General features: G+C 38.6%; 1 protein-coding gene across 9 annotated transcripts in view; it reads left to right on the top strand.

Moving 5' to 3' along the window:
• Arhgef28 (Rho guanine nucleotide exchange factor 28) overlaps window positions 1–19,724 on the top strand; it is a 291,621-nt gene that overhangs the window by 258,011 nt on the left and 13,886 nt on the right. For 7 of the 9 annotated variants that reach the window (XM_078043571.1, XM_078043579.1, XM_078043576.1 and 4 more), the window contains 2 exons: window positions 1,828–2,310; window positions 4,103–4,403. In XM_078043571.1, the coding sequence (XP_077899697.1) occupies window positions 1,828–2,310; window positions 4,103–4,403 (784 nt within the window). Of the gene's footprint in view, window positions 1–1,827; window positions 2,348–4,102; window positions 4,404–19,724 lie in introns of those variants that run through there. The other 2 variants (XM_078043593.1, XM_078043585.1) reach the window with 2 other exon arrangements.

Here is a 19,724-nt window from a genome sequence, read left to right as displayed (position 1 = left end):
GACATGTAAATGATTGGATTTTTGTTTGTTTAACCGTACTGATGCCCTTAGGATTTATTGGAATTAGGGAGTGATGTATTGTCTACAGTGTGTTCTGCCAGGTCATCGAGTCCTGAGTGGTTTATTATGTGCTAATTATTTCATATTTAAAGAGTATAGTAATTAGCATCTATTCTCAATGATAATCATTGTTCTCTTTATAACAGCTCTTAAAGGTCATTAACCAAATAGTCAAACAAGCCTGAAATTTAAAAAATAATTCTCAAATCTAAAAATATGAATTTCATTTCAAAAGGCCCCAAGGGAATATCTTTTTGAATCTTACTCTAAAACGAGTACACATTTAAAATATATTTTAGTTCTCTAACTTTCAAAAGTATAGAAAACTGCTGATCTAACAAAGAACTAATGTTCAAACCCTCATCTTCCTAGCATCTGTTACATGGACAGTTTAAAAAATTCTTAGAAAGGAAAAATGTGAATTTATTCCTAAGAGAGTAATGATTTCTCATACTGAGTCAACACACACACACATACCCAGTATGTGTCCATTTTCAATTTGTCCCTTCTGTACATCTTTGCACTTTAAATGGAAATTTCAAAATGAAAAGCTTCCAAGGATATTCACAGAGAAATTTTGGCTTAGTGGCATCTATCCAAATCTTGGCAATTATCTTCTGTGATGTTGCCAAACTTTTCATAGGCAGATACCATAACTCAAAATGTTTTTTTAAATCTATTTGGTAATGTCCTCTGGGATTTAGAGTGTCTATTTTCTCTTAATCATTCCAGCCTCCTGTTAGCAATCTATTAAACAAATGAATTTCAGCTCAGTGTTTTATGCATGACCTTCCTGTGAGAATGCAAAGACATAACAGTAAGCAGACTAGCTTCAGCCACTTACGTATCTCCTGAAAATAGCATTAACTGCTATCCTTAAGCATTATGCTATAAAGAGATATTTATCAAATCTCTCCAAATAGTTGACTTTTATTTTTATGTCTTCATGAAAGCAACCTATGTGACTCAAGTAATTTCTGGTTTGGGATTCAAATAAAAGATACTACTAGGTTTACATAGATTTTAAAATTAATGTGACTATTAATTTATTAACTGGGGAAGCTCAGAAAGAGAATGAGTTTTAGAATGGGAATGTAGAGTCTTACAAGTTTATGTACTGTATTCTTTCTTACTAAGAAGACTTACTTAAATATCACCCAACAGCTGGCAACCAATGACATTTACAGTAGGGGGTTGAGTACAATAAACCTTCTGTAACCACATTTTCTGCATCCTCTCATTCAAACAACATTGGATAGAAAAATGTAGGGAAAAAATTTCATGAAGTTCCAAAAAGCAAAACTTGAGTTTGCATCTTGCTCAGTACTACACTGGATTTGTGCACATGAAGTGACGTGTGGGCATTGTATTAGGAATTATGAGTCATCTAGAGATGATTCAAATTATGCAGAGGATGTGCGTAGGTTTTGTGCAAACACTAAGGCACTTTATGTAAGAGGCTAGAGCATCTGCAGACTTGGGTACCCACAAGGAGTCCTGGAACCAATCCCCTCAAACACTAAGAAAAAATGATTTTTTTCTCTATATAAGATTTCTTCTCTATATAATTTCCCAGATGATGTCATTAAGAACTAAAGATAAACCTATTTGAAATGCCAAAGTCTGTCTTTACATGTAATTTGGAAAAAGGGCAGAATATTAAGAGAAAATAGTTTGATTATACATTTTGTATTTAGGGATGCTTCCAACCCAAGAGGTAAACAAGACACAAGCCTGTTTATTCATTTGTCCTCCGCTGCCCCACAGGCCGCCTTGACCATTCAGGATAGCCACATCGAGATCCACAAGCTGGTTCTGCAGCAGGAGAGCCTGGCCCCCAGCCACTCTTTGCGAGGCTGCTCCTTCCAAGACCAGGAAAAGTCCCGCAACCTGGAGAAGCAGCGTGAGGAGCTGGCTAACATCCACAAGCTCCAACACCAGTTCCAGCAGGAACAGCGGCGCTGGCACCGCAGGTGTGACCAGCAGCAGCGGGAGCAGGAGGCCAAGGAGAGCTGGCTGCAGGCGCGGGAACGGGAGTGCCAGTCCCAGGAGGAGCTGCTGCTCAAGAACCGCAGTGAGCTGGACCATCAGCTCCAGGAGTACCAGCAAAACCTGGAGCGGCTGAGGGAGGGCCAGAGGATGGTGGAGAGGGAGAGAGAGAGCATGCGCGCCCAACTGGGCCTGCAGTGTCAGTGGAAGCACAGCCGGCAGAGCAGCCTCCCCGCCGCCTTTCCACCAGGAAGCAAGGAGGTATGGCTCTTCCAGGGTGTCCAAGCAGCTTTCAAAGGCAAGCTCAGTCCTCCAGGGATGCTATACAAACACCGCTGTTACTGGTTGTTGTGTAAGAGCTCACAAGAGCGTCTCAAATTAGTAGACAGTGAAAGCTAGGATCTTTTAGAAGCAATGCATGTGTCTTGACTTGAAACATGGAAATTTTTAAGACCAAGGTTCTGTTGGGTCATTGTACTCAGAGACACCTTTGCCTGGGGAAGGAACATAGAATCAGATTGACCCAGTGAGGTGAGGGCAGGTTTGCCTTAGAAGCACATTCACTGTGAACATGCCATTGTTCCAGTATTTTAAGGACCCTGTTTCTGCAATCTATTCCTATAGGATATAATAAGAATATTCTATCATCTAGGATTCATGTACCTTTTAAACCGGTTAGGTATGAATATATATTATATGCAAATAAAACACTATTCTGTTATGTTACTCTTTGTGAATTGGATAGATTAAATCCCAAATCCATATCACTAATAATAGTTAACATGATTTGCACTGTCACCATAATGGGACTCAAAGAGATCTGTCCAAAGAAAGAGGAGACTGCTATTCTACTTTCCAGCCTCTTGACCTATCACAGAAAAGAATCTAAGAATCAGTCAGGTTTTAGCAAAGAGGGAGTGCTTTGTTAGAAAGTGAAAAACAAAAGCCAAAAGAAAGTGAAAGTGAAGATGTGTTTTCAGAGCAGTATACAGTGCTGTTGAGGGTAAGAAGCAGCTTTGGGGTCTCTAGTGGGCATGGGAAGGTCAGTGGGAATGGCCTCAGCCTGATGGTTGTGAGGCCATTTATGGGAGCCTGGCCTTTCTCAGGCCCTTAGTTCAATGTTGTCTCCTCTATCTGATTGGTAGATAACATTGGAAATGTATCCTAGATTATAGGTTTCTAAAAATATTACATCTCCCTTTGTTTAGTCTGAACATACATTGTGTAAGCTAACAATGCTCTTGAGCTTAATCAAAACGAGGCCCTTCTCATAGACAAGTGAATTTATAATAATTCTAAGATTCATACATTTGTCAGTAATTATTCATTTTCTACTTTGCTGGATTCAGTTTGCTCCAGGTGTGGAGGAGAAACTGGCCTGGGGATAAAAGGTGTGAGGAGCTTTCCCATAGGCTCTGGGGTTAAGGATACAGTTTTTTTTCCTCACTCTTTTGTTTCCTTTCTACTTATATTTTCTATCTTGCCTCAAAGCTAATTAAAGACATAGGCTATGTCTGAGTAGGATGAAATCTTTCAGAAGATTACGTGTTTTCTTTGCATCCTCTCTGACAATGCTTGGCAATCCCATTCATCCCAGGAGTTTAGTTTTCTGTGCTATATGTGTTGCATGTATGCTTTTTATTGATAATGCATGGAGTTGTAAAAGCTAATGAGAACTGTGTTGCATCTGATTTTTCTTTCAAGTTTGCTAAATTACATTTATTGCAAATTCCTTGTGTATATATGGATATGTTTTCAATTTTTTATTTAGTAAAAATTAAAATGTTCTGTCTTTGATTAAAATAAAGTAGAGACTCTTTAATAGTCTAGGACACTGCAGCTTTGTTATAAAAGACATTGTGGATAGTGAATTGAATTCTTTGGTTCTAGCTCATTTAAATGGAATGAGAGGAAACAGTAAATGGTGATATTCTTCTTGATCTCACTCTTATTGAGGTCTTGATTGTGAGATTCTAGTAGAAATAAACACTTTACTACATTTGTTTAAGTTGCTGGAGAAATTATAGTACTTTTTCTGTATTTCCTTACACAGGTAATGGAACTTAATCCATCTGAGGGTTTGTGTCGTGAAAATTCACTCCTCGTCCATGAAGCTTTAGTACAAATGTCACTTAACACTTTCAGTAAACCAAGTCCATCAGGCATCCACGAGGATGCCACTTACCCCCAAAATATATCTAATTCTGATTTGGTGAGGACTAGTGAAAATCAAGTAAACCTCAAGACAGAAGTTTCTCAGCCTTCAGATGTCAACCATGAACTGTGGACAGCTGTTGGGCCCTGTCATCAGATACCTCCTCTCCACAAAAGCAGCAAGGATTCTTGTAAATATGGTAATTAACACCTTACACATCGCCTGTGTAGTTTCAACAAGAAATTGTGTTCTCTGAATGATTGGCTCTTCTGCAGATTGAATCAAAGTGAGCCCTAATATGGGAGTCAATTGGTGATGACGAGCTGGAGTCTGTAGCACACACTTTTCTGTGGGGAAGTCTGGGGATGGCCTTCTCTCAGAAGCATCTAGACAAGCAAAGCCACGAATGTAGGGTTTAGGAAATGAGACCAACACATAAGAACCAGGTGGTTTTTAGGCCTGTGGGCCCAAAGGGTCATGTCCCCTTAAAAGTGAAGCAACTTGATCTTTATTCCCCACTGTAGACCCTTCTATGTCCCGATCCACATATCCGTTGACTCTCAGAAATAAAAGATATGAACAGGGTTTGCAATAGGACTTTATGGTCTATCACAGCAATTTCCTGTAACGTTAGAGAAATCTTCTGTACTGCTATTAAACACCCCAAATGAAACTGTTAACATCATTTGTCATTGTAAAAAAAGGTGTCGTCTCTCCATAAGTACCTCGTAATAACACAATTTGCTAATCCCATTAAAACATTTGCCAAATATAAAGGAAGGGCAGCTCAAGTTTCCAACTCGACGTGAATCCAAATGATTTAAATCTATGTCTATCATAAATTGTTTTCTGTGGGATATGAGGTAGGGAATGAGAAGAACTTGAAACCTCTCTACCGAAAAACAGATGGTATGCAATAGAATAAACAAATGGCCGGCCACATGGACCTGAAATAAATCACTGACAGTAAAATGTTTCAGAAACATAAAACAAGCAGTGTATAGAGATCCTTAGAACTTGACATGGACTTGTGTCTGCGATTAATATATATTAGTTTGTCAGTTGGGTGGATAATTTTTCAGAAACAAAATTATTTGAAGGTGTTGAGCTTCTTCCAATTAGGGAATCATAATTCTGACACTACCTGCACGTTGATTTATTGCTGATATAAAAGATCTTGATTCTCAATAGTGAATAATTCTTTATACCACTTAGCCACTGCTGTGATGTTCTTACTTCTCGTCAGCATGTAGGAGAGAATGAAATAGTTCTTAAAAGTACCGTTTCAGATGTTCCTTAAATAAAAGAGAACAATACATTGGATTAATAGTTTTGACTAATAAAAAAGGTTAAGCAAAATTTAGAAAATAGGACCCCTTTAATGTATTATCTTGCAGTTTAATACTGTGGAGACCACACTGCAGGGTGCTTTTTTCCTAGGCACATGTTGCTTTGCTCTGCTGATTCATTAACTTGCTATTTACAGGGCTTTATGTGTTTTTGCCAGTGTGGTTTTGCATCCTGGCTTTGGTGTAATTCAAAAACTCAGTTTGAGCTTAACCACATTCGGCTTTTGTTTAAGAGAAGTATTTCTGTTTTACTTGTTCTGTGTATCTGCCATCTTTTTCTATTGCCTTGTGCTTCAAAGTAGAAAGCTTTTAAACATTTGGCAGCATACCCGCAGTAGATAGAAAATGTACCAAGGAAATAAACAGTGACTATACACAAAACCATTCTATCTGCCTATAAAGAGTTAGATAGGGCCAAGAGAAATGCTAAGAAAATAGACTTATGCTGAAGAAATTGAATGTCCAGTATAGGCCAAGGACACTCAGCACATTTACAGCAGGGAGGGAAATCAACTTTGGCCTAAATCTCTCAGGAACATCCTGGTGTATATAAGTACAGATTGGATCAGAAATGCTATGTGCACTGTTAACCACCAGAGTTTTGCAACTAGTCAGAAAAACCCTATTTATATTTGTTTACTTAAGCATGATAAGCAATTTCTTGAAGAGACAAAAGAACAAGGAATAGGAGGTGATAGGGAAGTGGAATGAAAATGTGATATATTTTCCTAAGAGGGCGGTCAGGGCCAGATAACATTGTTGAAATGGCTCCAGAGCTTTCACAGCACTTTAAATCGAAAGTAGCAGGACATCAGCTGCCGGCCAGGGTCTCAGCTGGGGTGTGGAAGCAGTGATGGAGGGGGCAGGGCTGGTGGAGGCAGGCCCCTGGTGTGCTGGGTGGTTGGGAGCACAATCTGTGTGCTGGAGTCAAGGTCTAGTCAGAGTGTCCAGCGTCTTTCATATTGTGCTACTGAATCTTTGGATGAGTGGTCACAGAGACCACTACTGAGAATCCCCGTGGTTCACAGTATGCTGGCCAACAGTGTTTGCCCATAATGTTCTGGGCTGGTGAATTTGTTAAGTGTTCATTTAACCATGACTTTAACCATCAGCTGTGCTGATTATTTCATCCATAGGCCCTAAGGTCAGCTGTTTCAGGCAACACCTTAAAGGATGTTTGCTTTCTTGTCTGGTCCAATACTATATATGAGCCCAGCTCAGATCAGCAGATGTAAATTTCAGGAACTTTCAGGAACATTCAGGAACATTAAGGCTGATGCACAAAATTGTATGTAAACAAAATTTGTGAACATGTTTAGAAGTCACCTAGTCTGGAATTTTCATTGTTTTTTGTTTGTTTGTTTTTTCCCCCAATCCAGCCTCACCAGTCACTTTATACTCTCTGTGCTCTGATTTTGATTAGTGTGAATTGCTCTACCACCAATAACCATATGGCACATTGTTATTTCATTCACTAAGGATTTATTTGGAGAAATTTCCTTTAACATGACAACCCACTGAAGTGGTTCTGGTTCTCTCCATTTGAGAGGGGAAACTAGGATGCATAATGGTTAAGCAGCTTGTCCTAGATCACATAGTTAGGAAATGGGAGAAATGGAAATTGAACCCAGCAAGACTGGCTCTGGAGCTCATGCTCTGAATGATTGCATTGTAAATTATTAATTTCCAGAGAACCGGGTTGAGTTGTACTTTTAACTTAAGTTGCAGTAGATATAAAATAAATCCTTTTTTAATGCCTGGCAGGATGTTCATGATTAAGGGCCAGGTTTTTGTTTTTGTTTATTTCCTTTCCCTCTCTTTGTTTTTAATGTTACCATTAGGAAACAATTTCTAAGTGCTTTGGATTTCGGTGGCCAACTCTTACATGGAGCTTGAGCATCTTCAGATATCATAAATATCCTTTAGTTTCCCTCTTTCCTCATAAGGCACCCACTCTTTCTTAAGAATACTTTGCTTCCTAATGTTTAATAATAATCCCATGTTATTTGAAAATATTTTTAAGGTGGCACTTTAAAGTTTACTTTGTAATTTTGGGAGTTATTTCATGGACAAAATTCTTGGATGTTTGCATATTAAATCCAAATTCGTATTTAACTTTCTTCATAATAGAAGAGATGGTTGGTTTTAAGACTTTTTCTGCTCTCTTCTGAGGGATACCAGCCAAAGACACAAATAAAAAAAAATCTTTAAGCAATGAAGTCTCTGTGGGGCGATTGCTATGTAATTGGCCCTGTGAGATTCTAAACTGCATTATCCCTAAAAGAAAAAAAAAAAATTGCTGCTGTGACTTTTTTTCCTTCTAACTTGAAAATTCTAGAACAATATATTTAATGCATCTATTAGTTTAAATTATTTGTCTTTTTTGTTAATCAATAAAGAAAACATTTTATGAAAATCAAAAATCTTCATAGTGTTCTCCTTCAATTGTATTTCTATCTGTATCTCCATATATGGCTTACCCTCTGTGCCTGTCTGTATTTTTTTTTTTTTTTTGCCTGTCTGTATTTTGATTCAGTCTTCTTATACCCTTATATTTCATCAGGGCCTGTGCTAATTAACTCATTTAACTCATTTTCCTCTTTAAAGGCTCTGTCCCCTAATACATTTAGAGATACTTCAATATGTAAACTTTTAACGGACACAATTCAGTCCTTAATGGGATAAAAGGATTATTTTAAACGTTACAAAAGCCTCATTTTTTTTAATGCACAAAGTTGAACTATAATCTACCTGCATTGTTAATTTTTTGACTTGATTAGAGTGGTGATTTGAATTTACTTTTAAAAAATTGCTTAATGACAAAATTATGATAAATGCCTTTATATACATTTATAGATAGAGTGATTAAATCTATATCAACACATAAATTAGGGCAGAAAAATATACTCTACAGGTTCATTTCCTACTTATATAACCTAAACCAGAAATTCATGTTTGCCAGCTGAGGCCTTAGACAAGGGGCTTTGGGAATTTTGAGCTCTCTCAAAATTAGATCTAATATTTAATCCACTCTGTTTGGATTACTTAAATGAAACCAAAACTAAAGGGTTGGGAACATTTATTATGGCATTGAATATATCTATATGAGTTTGAAGCAGTCAAAATTAAGAAACGATTGAACAACTCTGTCTTTCTTCTAGAATCTTGACTATCACTTTAGATAATATGTTACAGAAACCATAGTACTGATTGCTTTTGGGAAGTTTATATCATGATAGAAGTATAAGGATTTTTTTTTGGAATCAAAGGCTTAGTTTTAATCTTTCTCATTGACAAATGTAGCTGATTGACTTTAGCCTTTTGCAGATTTTGTATTAGGAAAAGGAAACATGACCTTTGCCTGGTAAAGCCAGGTGAGCCTCAAGTGTTAATTACTAGTTCCTGATGGTGTATAATGCAGGTGCAGGTTGGCCCTGTAAGCCAACGGGCCAGGGCCATCTGCCTTAGCACATGGAGCCCGGTAAACAGCAGGAGAGCAAAACCAGCAGGTGGGTGGACTGGGGGGCAGCCAGCCAATCCTGTGGCTGCTTGTTCATCCTGCCCTGCTGCCAAAGTGGGCGTCCACTTAGTAAGAATAGTTCTAGAGGAAATGGGTTCTGGCTCAGTGGTAGAACGCTTGCCTAGCATGTATGAGGCACTGGGTTCAATTCTCAGCACACATATAAATAAATGAACAAAATAAAGGCCCATTAATGTCTTAAAAACACATTAACAACAACAAGAAAAGAATGGTTCTAGAAGTTAGGCCTGGCTCTGGGTCATCCTTAACTTAAAAAGTGAAACACACACACACACACACACAGACACACACACACAGACACACACACACACACACACACACACACACACGGCCTTAGTCTCAAGGTGATTAAGGATTGGGTTTAGAAAGGAGGTTATTTATAACCACTTATATATCAAACATGCCTTAGGGATCAATCCTGCTTGCATCCGTCACAGTGACGTGTGGGGCAAAGATCCATCACCAGCAAAGAAAGCATCGCCCTCACCAGGAATCAGAATCTGGGGATGGTCTTCCTCATCCTTATCCCTAACCAACTGTGAAGCGTCTACTTTTAGATCCCATTTGAAATATGGAATATTCAGCTGAGTACTGTTGTTTTATGTTTGCCTGAAGAATCTGGCCATCTGGTTCAGACAGTGGCCTCGTAGAGTAAATAGTGTTTGTGGATCATCAGATCTTTGTGGCAGCTCTTCAACACTGACGTTGTGACTTGAATGCAGCCATAGGCAATACATAAAGAGTGTGCTAGCCAGGCGTGGTGGCACATGCCTGTAATTTCAGCAAGTCTAGAGGCTGAGGCAGGAGGACGACAAGTTTCAGGTCAGCCTCAGCAACTCATTGAGGCCCTAAGCAATGTAGTAAGATCCTGACTCAAAATAAAAAATAAATAGCTCAGTGTAAAGTGCCCCTGGTTCAAACTGTAGTACCAAAAAAAAAAATGTGCTCAGCTATGTTCCAACTAAACTTATTTATAAAAACAGGTGAATGTAGTTTGCCAACACCAGAAGTTGGTTTCCAAACTTAACCCCCTTCTGCTTAAGTTGAGGGTAGATAAAATACTCCCACTAGATTGAAATGTTCATCCAAATTAACTCCCCTTCAGAAGAATTAATAATGTGATATTATATGGCACTTCATGCCGTTGAAAAACACATCTGAATTCATGATCTCATTTGCTCTTTACAATGGTCTCCTGAGATCATGATTACTGTCTTTGTTTTCCAAATAAGGCAACTTTTTTTTCACTCTGTTCAGTGAACACATGAATTCAGATAGATAGTTAAGTGTATTTGATGAGGTTTAAGCCCAGTGGTTGAAACTTGGAGAATCATTCTTCCAAACTCCCACTCTCTATGACAGTGTTGGGGCAGGCTCTAACTCTGAAGCTAATGAGAAGTAAGACACATGAATGGGATTTTTTGCTAGAAACCTGGTTACTGCAACTGAACATATATCAGAGTTTCCTGCAGCTTGCAATAAAAGCACAGCTTCCTCTGTTTCGAGATCTGATATGAATCAGGGTTTGTCTGGAGCCTGCAACCTTGTGTATCTAACATTCTTCTTAGGTAATTTTGAAGCATCCAGCCTGATGAATGTCCATGTGTCTCTGTACTATCAACCTGGGTTGTTGGGCTTGATGTTCCAGAACCTCAGTTCAGATCCTGAATCTTGTACTGCTGTGTGATCTCTTAGTTTCCACCAAAGGCAGGGACATGTTAATAGGATTAAGGAAAAGGCCTTGCATGTCCTGGGGAGCCAGTGAACATCAGTTTCATTCCTACATTCTGAAAACAATTTATTTTAATGGACATCCAGAGATAGCCTACTAATAAAATGAATGTGTCTTCTAAATGTCACTAGAAAGCTAATGGCTTAAAATGTGATAAAAATTAGCTGTACATTAGAGTTTTTTTTTTCTTTTTACTCAGAGTGGGAAGAAGTAGAATAGAAGGGGTGACTATCTTTCTGTATTAGTCTCATTTGGGGACATTTATTATTGCATCACCAGAATTGACCCAAGGAGGAAGTCCCGAAAGCACAGTGTTTTCTTCCCTTTCTTCCTCCTGTGGTAGAACAATTTTTACCAAATATTTTTATAGCCATATGTAAATACCCAAATGTAAGACATTCTGCAAGAAGACTGAACATCTCAATTTAGAATGGAGAACTTTCATATCTAGACCCTTGTTGGTTGCTTCCTATAAATATACCTCCAGCAAAACTTCTAATCATATTTTGGTTCTGGAGCAAGCCCTCTGACTATCAGACAGAAAATGTCAAATGCATTCAACAGGAGTTGGATGAGGTAAACCGTTTCTTGCTTTAAATTTTAAAAATCCATTCTGGTTTATGACCTTAATCTCTCTGAGTTTGATTATCCTGGAATAATTTGTCCTTGATAGTGCTCGAAAAACTGATAAAAATCAAACTTCAGAATCACCAGGAAGCAGCTCTTATTAGCACTTATAATTTGAATTAATTAGGTGTGCAACAATTTATGTAATGTCTGTCTGTCCCACTAGAGAGTAAGCTGCATGGGGGTGGAGTATTGTACACATCTTCTTTGTTAATTGCTCTATCGCAGGCACCAAGTGCAGTGTTTGGCATATAATGCACAACTGATAAATATTTATGAAATTAATGAAGGAGTCGAGGCTACATTGTTTAGCAGAAATGAAAGCAACTGTGAGCTTGAGCCACACATTGTAAGAAGTTGAAAAGAGATATCAGAGCTACGGGATGTGGTAGTGGTTGATGCAGGCTGGGTGGGCAGGGTTCTTGCCTTAGGATGGCTAATGGGAATGACTGTTTTAAAACTTTTCATCAAATGGGTGCATGTTATATTCCATATGATTCAAATTGAATCCTCTTTAAAGAAATAGAATGTGTAGGTACCTGCAACATCCCTGCCCTTTAACATCTTTCTGAATTCTTGGTAGCAGACTTGAAAAATTACAGACTTTTTTTCCCTCCTCTCCACTAATGATATAAATTTGTTTACTGACATCCAATACTATTAGAGTAAGAATTCCTCCTAGAACTTTAGAGAGCATCTCTTTTATATGAGTAAGTTTTCCATTTAGAACATTATACATATAGCTCCCATATGGTCATGTGTAGCAAATGAAAACAAGTTAAAATGTGTTTTTCATAAAATGCTTTATGTTAACCTAAACTTGTAGAAATGAATCCATTACTGTCCTTGTAAGAAGTGAACACATAAATGATTTACCATGTAATTGTTATATCGATAACAATTAGTCAGCTTATCTATTCATTGGCATTTTTTAAAGAGAGAGTGAGAGAGAAAGAAAGAATTTTTAATATTTATTTTTTAGTTTTCAGCGGACACAACATCTTTGTTTGTATGTGGTGCTGAGGATCAAACCCGGGCCGCACGCATGCCAGGCGAGCGCGCTACCGCTTGAGCCACATCCCCAGCCCATTGGCATTTTTTTTTTTAAAACAAAGTATCTGGAACACCAGTAAATTAAGCATGGGTGGCTAGCTTGACATCAATGAAACACTTTCTTAAACTCTTTTTCTTCTGCTAAATCCTATTTAACAGTCCAATGTATCTCCCCAGGCAAAACAATTAGTATTTGTTTATTTAAATACACTCCTAAAATGTGAACCAATTTCTCTGGCATGGCATTCTATGTGTCAGCCTTAGAATATTGCCTGAAACAACACATATTTATTACAACAGTCTTAAAATTAAGTGTGGTGGTATCTTCGGAAATATATTCCTTTGCTTTACCCCAGACTAATGGACTGAAACACACTTATGTTACTAGCCTGTCACTTCTGAGACACAACTGGCTGGGGAGGAGTAATTGTTCTAATCAGATCTTGGGCCAGATAATAAGGCTGTGCCTTAGTTTTGATCTATAGAGATGCTAATTTGCTACAATAAGTCACTATTGAATTTCCTTGGGTAAGGGACCAGAGTATCCATTCTCTTTTTGGAGAAAGTATTTTTTTCAACTGAATATGCAATGTTAATACTTGATTTGAAGAATTACTGAAGGGAAGACAGACTGCAACAGCTCAAATTATGAGGGATAGGAGCAATTGCACAGTGAGGCTATTTAAGATCTAATTGTTTTTGTGGTGACTCTTTTTCCACAGCTCTCTTTGTGCAGACTGCATTACCCTACATCTCTTTCTTCCTAAAACACAGCATGTTGGATATTTGTATTAAATATAGATTATATGGATCATCCAGTAAAAACATAGGAGACTCTGCTTCTCTGGTGAATTGAAGTCATTATTGTTTTCTTAGCAATGATGCTGTAAGGCTTTGGAAGAAACATTTACAAGCAAAGCATTGGCAGAGTTTTAATTTTATTTAATGACCTGCTTCCTACCAGTGATCTTGGCACCCTGTGCAGCGATTTGCAATCAATTAATCATGCAGAATGTTGTAATACTGCAGTAAGGGCATTGCCCTCTCAGAGTCCCATAAATCCACCAGAAACAAAGAACAGGAATTACATGCTCAGAGACCTCTTCATGGGAAACCCAAATGAGGGGGTGGTTTTTATGTTCTGTTTTCTAATGTGTTCTCCAAAGCCTCAATATTTTCTTGTGGATTCTGACGTTTGAAGTCCCCACTTCTCAGAGACAGCTTGACCTTTACTGGGCTCTCAGTATAGGAATCCATAAATCTTAAAATGCATAAAATTTAGACAGAGATCACTTAGGCAGGGGGGAATTCTTGATTCTTCTGGATTACTGAAAGAAGGTTATGGTTTAGTGTTTTCCTGTGAATTGAGGGCAGTTATGTCCAACTGCAGGAGGCCATGTTTTGGGGAGTCCTGGTAGGAATGATTCAGAAAGGAAGCATGTTTCCATCCTGGAAATACACTGACATGTGCTGCAGGCAGATGGTAGAAGATGGGATAGTGAGATATTAGAAGTCAGGAAGACTTTGCATACTTGGCTTTGCCAAGAGCTTCTGGAATCTGCATGTTCAGAATCTTAAGCTTGTATTCTTGTCATTTCAGAAGTGCCCTTGCAGTTAACTGTTATGATGAATTTTATTTTCTAATTTGAGCATTGAAAATATGGAGCAATTTGATTTAAAATCGAATAAGTTTAAACCCTTGGATGTACATATATTATATTGTTGCCTTTGTTCATTTTCCTATGGTTCTGTTTTTGGAATGTTCTTGTACCAAGAATACAAAAGCTTAACATGCATTCTGTCTGATTAAAAGTGAACTCTCTTTAAAGAAATGGAAGATTTTTCCAAGCTCTTTTACTTCCAGTGAGTAGGTTAAACTTCTGGCTCTTGAAGAATTTATTCCTACCAAAAAGTAGTACTATTTTTGATTTCCTGTTGGTTTGTCTGGATTGGCATAATAGACACAAGCAGAACTCATCCTATATTTTTAGATGCTTGATGCTTCTGTTCAGCATGAGCCTTAAAATATATTCACAAAGTTTTACATATGCAAATTACTTTTCATCAGTTCCTAGAGTGGGTGTAGGAGGGGGAGAACATAATGAACATTTTGACCAAAATGTGATGGTCTGTTAGTCAGCATGTGGTAGTGCGGCCACATTTTGCATTCAGACTCCAATATGAGAAAGTATAGTTGCTCATTGGTGTCTCCCTTGGGACACTAGAGCCATACCCACCTTGAAAGTAGAATGCTGTGATCCTATAGGGGGTTGTTTGGCAGTTTAGGGTACTTCACTCAATTACCTACATCATTTGGTATTTTAAAAAAAATTTCTTTTAGTTATTTTATGCTGAACACACAATCTGAGGTTAAGGATTATGAAAAAACAGATGCTAAATTTGTCCTTATGAGTTCCCTCTGCTCTGAGCTGGTTATAAATTGTTCACCTTAATGAACACAGAGGGGGAAGCCAGAACCTATTCTGTGCCAGCTGGGAGCAAACAAAATACTGGGGGAAAAAAATCACATTAAAAGTCCCCTACTTGTGCAAGTAAGTTCATATTATCATAGGTTCTGGTCAGAACATAGAAAGATTTTTTTTTTCCTGAGTGATGCTGCCAGTAAATTTAAGTACTTCCTTGTCAGATAACAGATGAAGACAGATAGAGATATGACTGACATGCATGTCAGATTCAATCTCTTGCCTACTACTTAAGATATCCAGTGCCCTCCCCACCCCCACACAGTGGTAGGAGAGGAACACAGCTAAATTCTTTTTGCAAACCAAGGTAGGCTTAAAGGTAAAACATTTAGTTTCTCAAACAAACTTATAGTACTTCTGGTTATGATTATTATTTTGAGGATTTTTTTTTGAGAGAACTTTGGGTAACATGGAGAAGATGGGGTTCAGGAAAATTCCAGAAAATGTGTTTCAAAAAGGGCTTGATTAAACAAATGAGTCCACATTGACCCAGAAAAAACTCTAGGGTTGAAATCTGCTCAGGTTTTTGATCATTTTTGATCAGAATGACCACGAGCCAAATCAGACCAGACATGTTCCTGTGAGGAATGTAGCTCTTCCCTGCCAATCAAAGATGAGAAAACAAAGAAAGGCCCCCACTCCTGCATTCAAATTTCAGCAAAAATAGTTTTAAAACCCATTTTTCCAATATAGTGAACTTACGTGCATTTATCAGTACTTCACTTTTTATGTGAGGGATTTGAATGAATGGACAGATGGACGTGTGGAAGAATGCTCTTGGGTAACACTGGACCATGGAGATGGGAGACTGGCACTGTGATTCAGATGGAGGGCTTGGGAATTACATGTGGGTTCAGATCCCAACTCTGTCATTTATTATCTGTGAAAAATATAGCACTTGTTTAAACTTATGACGTATCTTAATGTCCTCATCTTTAAAACTGAATTTCTGATGGTGTCTACTTTGCAGGTAGTGTGAAGATCTTAGACAACTCTTAGAATTGTGTGATCCCTTAATAAACATTTATTGTCATTACTGATCACTATTATATCTTGGTGTAAGAGAGGAGTAGTTATTAGGAAGTGCGTTTGGTCACTTGAGCCACTGGACTCTTTTCAATGTGGTTGCTTGTGTGGCCAGAAAGACTTCTTGTGCCTTATTTGCATATTATCTAAGTTATCACATCCGCCCAAATGTTCCACAATTCACTGGTTGTTATTAATTATTATATGACTTAAAAAGTTCTCATGATCAAATAAGACTGGGAAATGCTGTTTTGAGGACTGTAGGACTTTTTCCACGCTTTCATTATGATCATATGCTCTGAGACTCTCCAAAAGTAGCATTTCCCAAACCTTTATTAACCACAGCATCCTCCTCCCCATCCCAGCCTCTTACAGGACCTACTGTTTTTTGAAACACACTGTGGAAAACACTGATGTCAATGGATGTTGAAATTAACTCATTGCATGGGGCACACCCTTCAAGAACATTTTTTCTCCCTTGGGAACAAGTTGAAATCCAAGTGACATATCCCAGCATGATTTATCACATGGTTGTATTTTGAAACCCAAATTCAACACAACAGATTTCAGATAGAGCTTTGTTTAGCCCCTAGGCCAGCATGGGGGCCTATGGACAGGGTTGGTGTCTGCTCCTTTTAGGGCTTTGTTGGGTCCACTTTGGGGAACTTATTCAAACTCTCCTTGTGCTGGAAGTTGGTCATCCCTGATGATGCATGGGCCTGGAGGCTGACTCTGGCCTCCAGTCTCTCAGCCTCATCTTGTTCTCTTCCCTCCTTCTTACCCTGAGGTCCTGCTGTGGGATATCCTTTCAGTGTGTGTAAGACCAGGCCCTTATACCTTTTGTTCATCTTTTTTTTTTTTTCTGAATATTTCCTCAGAATATCCTCTCCTCTACCCTTTATTCCTGACCTTGTCACCTCTTAATCCTATTTCAGGAATAGCTCTGGGTCATTTTCTAGCCGAGCCTCTCCAGATCCTCTCACACAGGGCCAGGAGCCTTTCCCGTGTGGCCCTGTGGATCCAGGAGATACTTTTATTTCCTTCTGCACTGTTTTCTCACTTGTGTCTCCTCTGGGCTCTGCAGTGTTTTCTACAGCTTACTTCATGAATCAAGGTGTAATTTACAGAGGCTGAAATGCTCAGCTATTAAGTCTGTGGTCCAATCAGTTGGGAAGAAAGAACATCAAGGCACAGAACATGTCTGCACCCCTTATACTCCTTTCCAATCAGCCTCCAACTCCAACAGCAACCTATCCTCTGCTTTCCATCACCACAGGCTAATTTTGTTTATTCTAAAATGGAATCAGACCACCCATACCTTTTTGTGTCGGCTTTGTTCACTCAGCATGTTATTTTTGAGATGCATCCATGTCACGGCTTGACTCCTGGGCTGGTTTCCTTGTATTTATTACTGGATACTCTTCCGATGAGGAATATGCCACTGCTGCTTACCCCTTGTGTTGGTGGACACCTGGATTGGTTTTTGGCTTTTGCTATTATGAATAAAACTGCAAAGAGCATTCTCCTACATGGATTTTTCTGAATTATGTTTTCATTTCTCTTAGATAAATACCCAGGAGTATAATTACTGCTAGAATAGGTACCTGTTTAACTCTTAAGAAGCTGTGGAACAGATTTCAAAGTGACTGTACTGACTCTATCCTGGGTGGTGGGAGCAGGTCTCTTTCAACTTAGTTTCCCTGGAGCCCAGCCCAGTGCAGGGCACACGCTGGACACTTGGAGTGTGTTGAAGAATGAATGGGTAAGAAGCTCAAACCAGTTTTAATTCTGAAATACTTTGACAAAGCCTAAATGCTTTGTTCATTCAAAGGGAAGGAAGTTTCCTGGCTAAATGTGGGTTCATTATCGGCAGGCAGAAAACAGGGAACACTGCTCCCTTCTCAACCTGCTCTTGGGTCAGGCTTTCTCGTTTCAATTTGGCAGGGTGTGCTGGGTAGCCAAGGATGCAGTTTACACAGGGCCATAGAATTATCCTGATTACTAGTAGCAGCCACGCTTTAAAAAGCCTCCTAAATTTAAGATCCATAATATTCTCATTCCAGGCCCTCCCCCACTTGGTTCACCAACACAAACCCAGATTCAACCAAACTTGACAATTCTCTTTCCATGATGACATCCCCTTTGCAATGGTGGTGGACACTGCCTGTAAGCCCTCCCACAGGCCACCTCCTCCTGTGGACATCCTGGGGAGCCTTCAAGACACAGTTCAGATGCTTTCTCCTCTCTGAAATCTGTCTTGGCTACCATTATCTGGAAGCTCTCCTTTTCTTGAGGGTCTCAGAAGTCATGTCCACTTTCAATACCATTTAGCACAATATCTTACCTACCGAACTTACCACTCTGCAAGGTAATAGGCAGATCACATGCTTCGTGGCCTCAACAGCCTGGAGGAGCAAGGGCTGTTGCTCACCGAGGGAGTAACTGAGGCCACTCTACATGATCTTTGGTCTTGGATCCTGCTCATGATTTTCCACTAGAGAAAAGTAACATTGTATGGTAAGGTTGGGCTTCTTCTTGAGAAGAGTTGTTTATAGAAAAACAAGCTCCGATTAAAATAAGGCAGCTAGAGAACAAATAGGGGATTTATATCCCCTGCCAGATGATGGACCCATTAAGCCCCAAGTTTTCAATTCTGCAAACATAATAATTATTTCAAAGTTGCCATAAGTGGTATATTCATTGCATAATTTAAGTTTTTATAGTGTTTCACATCTGGGAGTGTGGGACAAAATGGGTTAAAGGGAAATTAGCTAGCTTTCTTTAGACTTGGATGTTTGTCATCGGTCACATGTCAAGAAGCACAAATACTAATGGCTAGAGGAACTCCATATGACATTTGTATTTACAAGACAATTTAAAATCACTTCCTTTAGGGAGAGATTGCCCCAAGGAATAGAACAGTACATATGTTCTCTTTTGATTGTGGTTTCAGTAGTTTAAAATTCTAAATTTACCTCTTTTCTATAAACTGTCTACTTTTCTAATTGTACAATTCCTAAAAATGTTTAATTTCCAGAAATGTCATCTTTCCTCTGATAGCATAAATTTAAAAAGAACGTCCAAGGGTGTGAAGTCTTCATTGAACAAAACATATCTTCAATATATTATGTTGTACTTTTAAGTTGTAATTATTTTTGAGCAGCAGAAACTCAAGGCTGTAATTGGAAAAGATATTTCAGAATTTGGTTTCTTAGCAAATGTTATTTCAACCAAATGAGAATTACAAAATTAATGTTTCTCATTTGGAAAAAGATTCGTGTTGCACCAAGAACTGTAAATACCAATGTCTCAAAACAGAATAGGCCTGTAAGTTCTTTAGATCTCATAATTTTACAGTGGATGAAGAAAAACAAAAACACTCATGAGTAGTCTGTTAAAACAAAAAAATTGGAGGCCAATTTTTTTTAAGTCTAGTAATAACATAATTATTAAGAAGCAGGTAGAACTAATTAGCTTGGGTGTGTTTGATTTAAATGCTTGCTGCTTTCTGGTTTAAAGGAAAGCACCGCTTCTTGCATGTGTAAGAATTTTAACAGCTGTTTTCCCCTCTACTGAACCAGCGAGAAGTAAATGCAGCATTGAAATTCCTATGTTGACTTCCTGCCTTATTCAGCTGGCAGAGAAATGAATTGGATTCTTCTCACAGCAAAAGGAGAGGCGTGATTCTTCCTGAATGGGGAGGGTCATG

Source organism: Ictidomys tridecemlineatus, chromosome 1 (genome assembly GCF_052094955.1).
Source record: "Ictidomys tridecemlineatus isolate mIctTri1 chromosome 1, mIctTri1.hap1, whole genome shotgun sequence".
NCBI lineage: Eukaryota > Metazoa > Chordata > Mammalia > Rodentia > Sciuridae > Ictidomys > Ictidomys tridecemlineatus.
The sequence above is the reverse complement of the archived record's forward strand: the minus strand, read 5'-3'. Positions and strand labels throughout refer to the sequence as shown.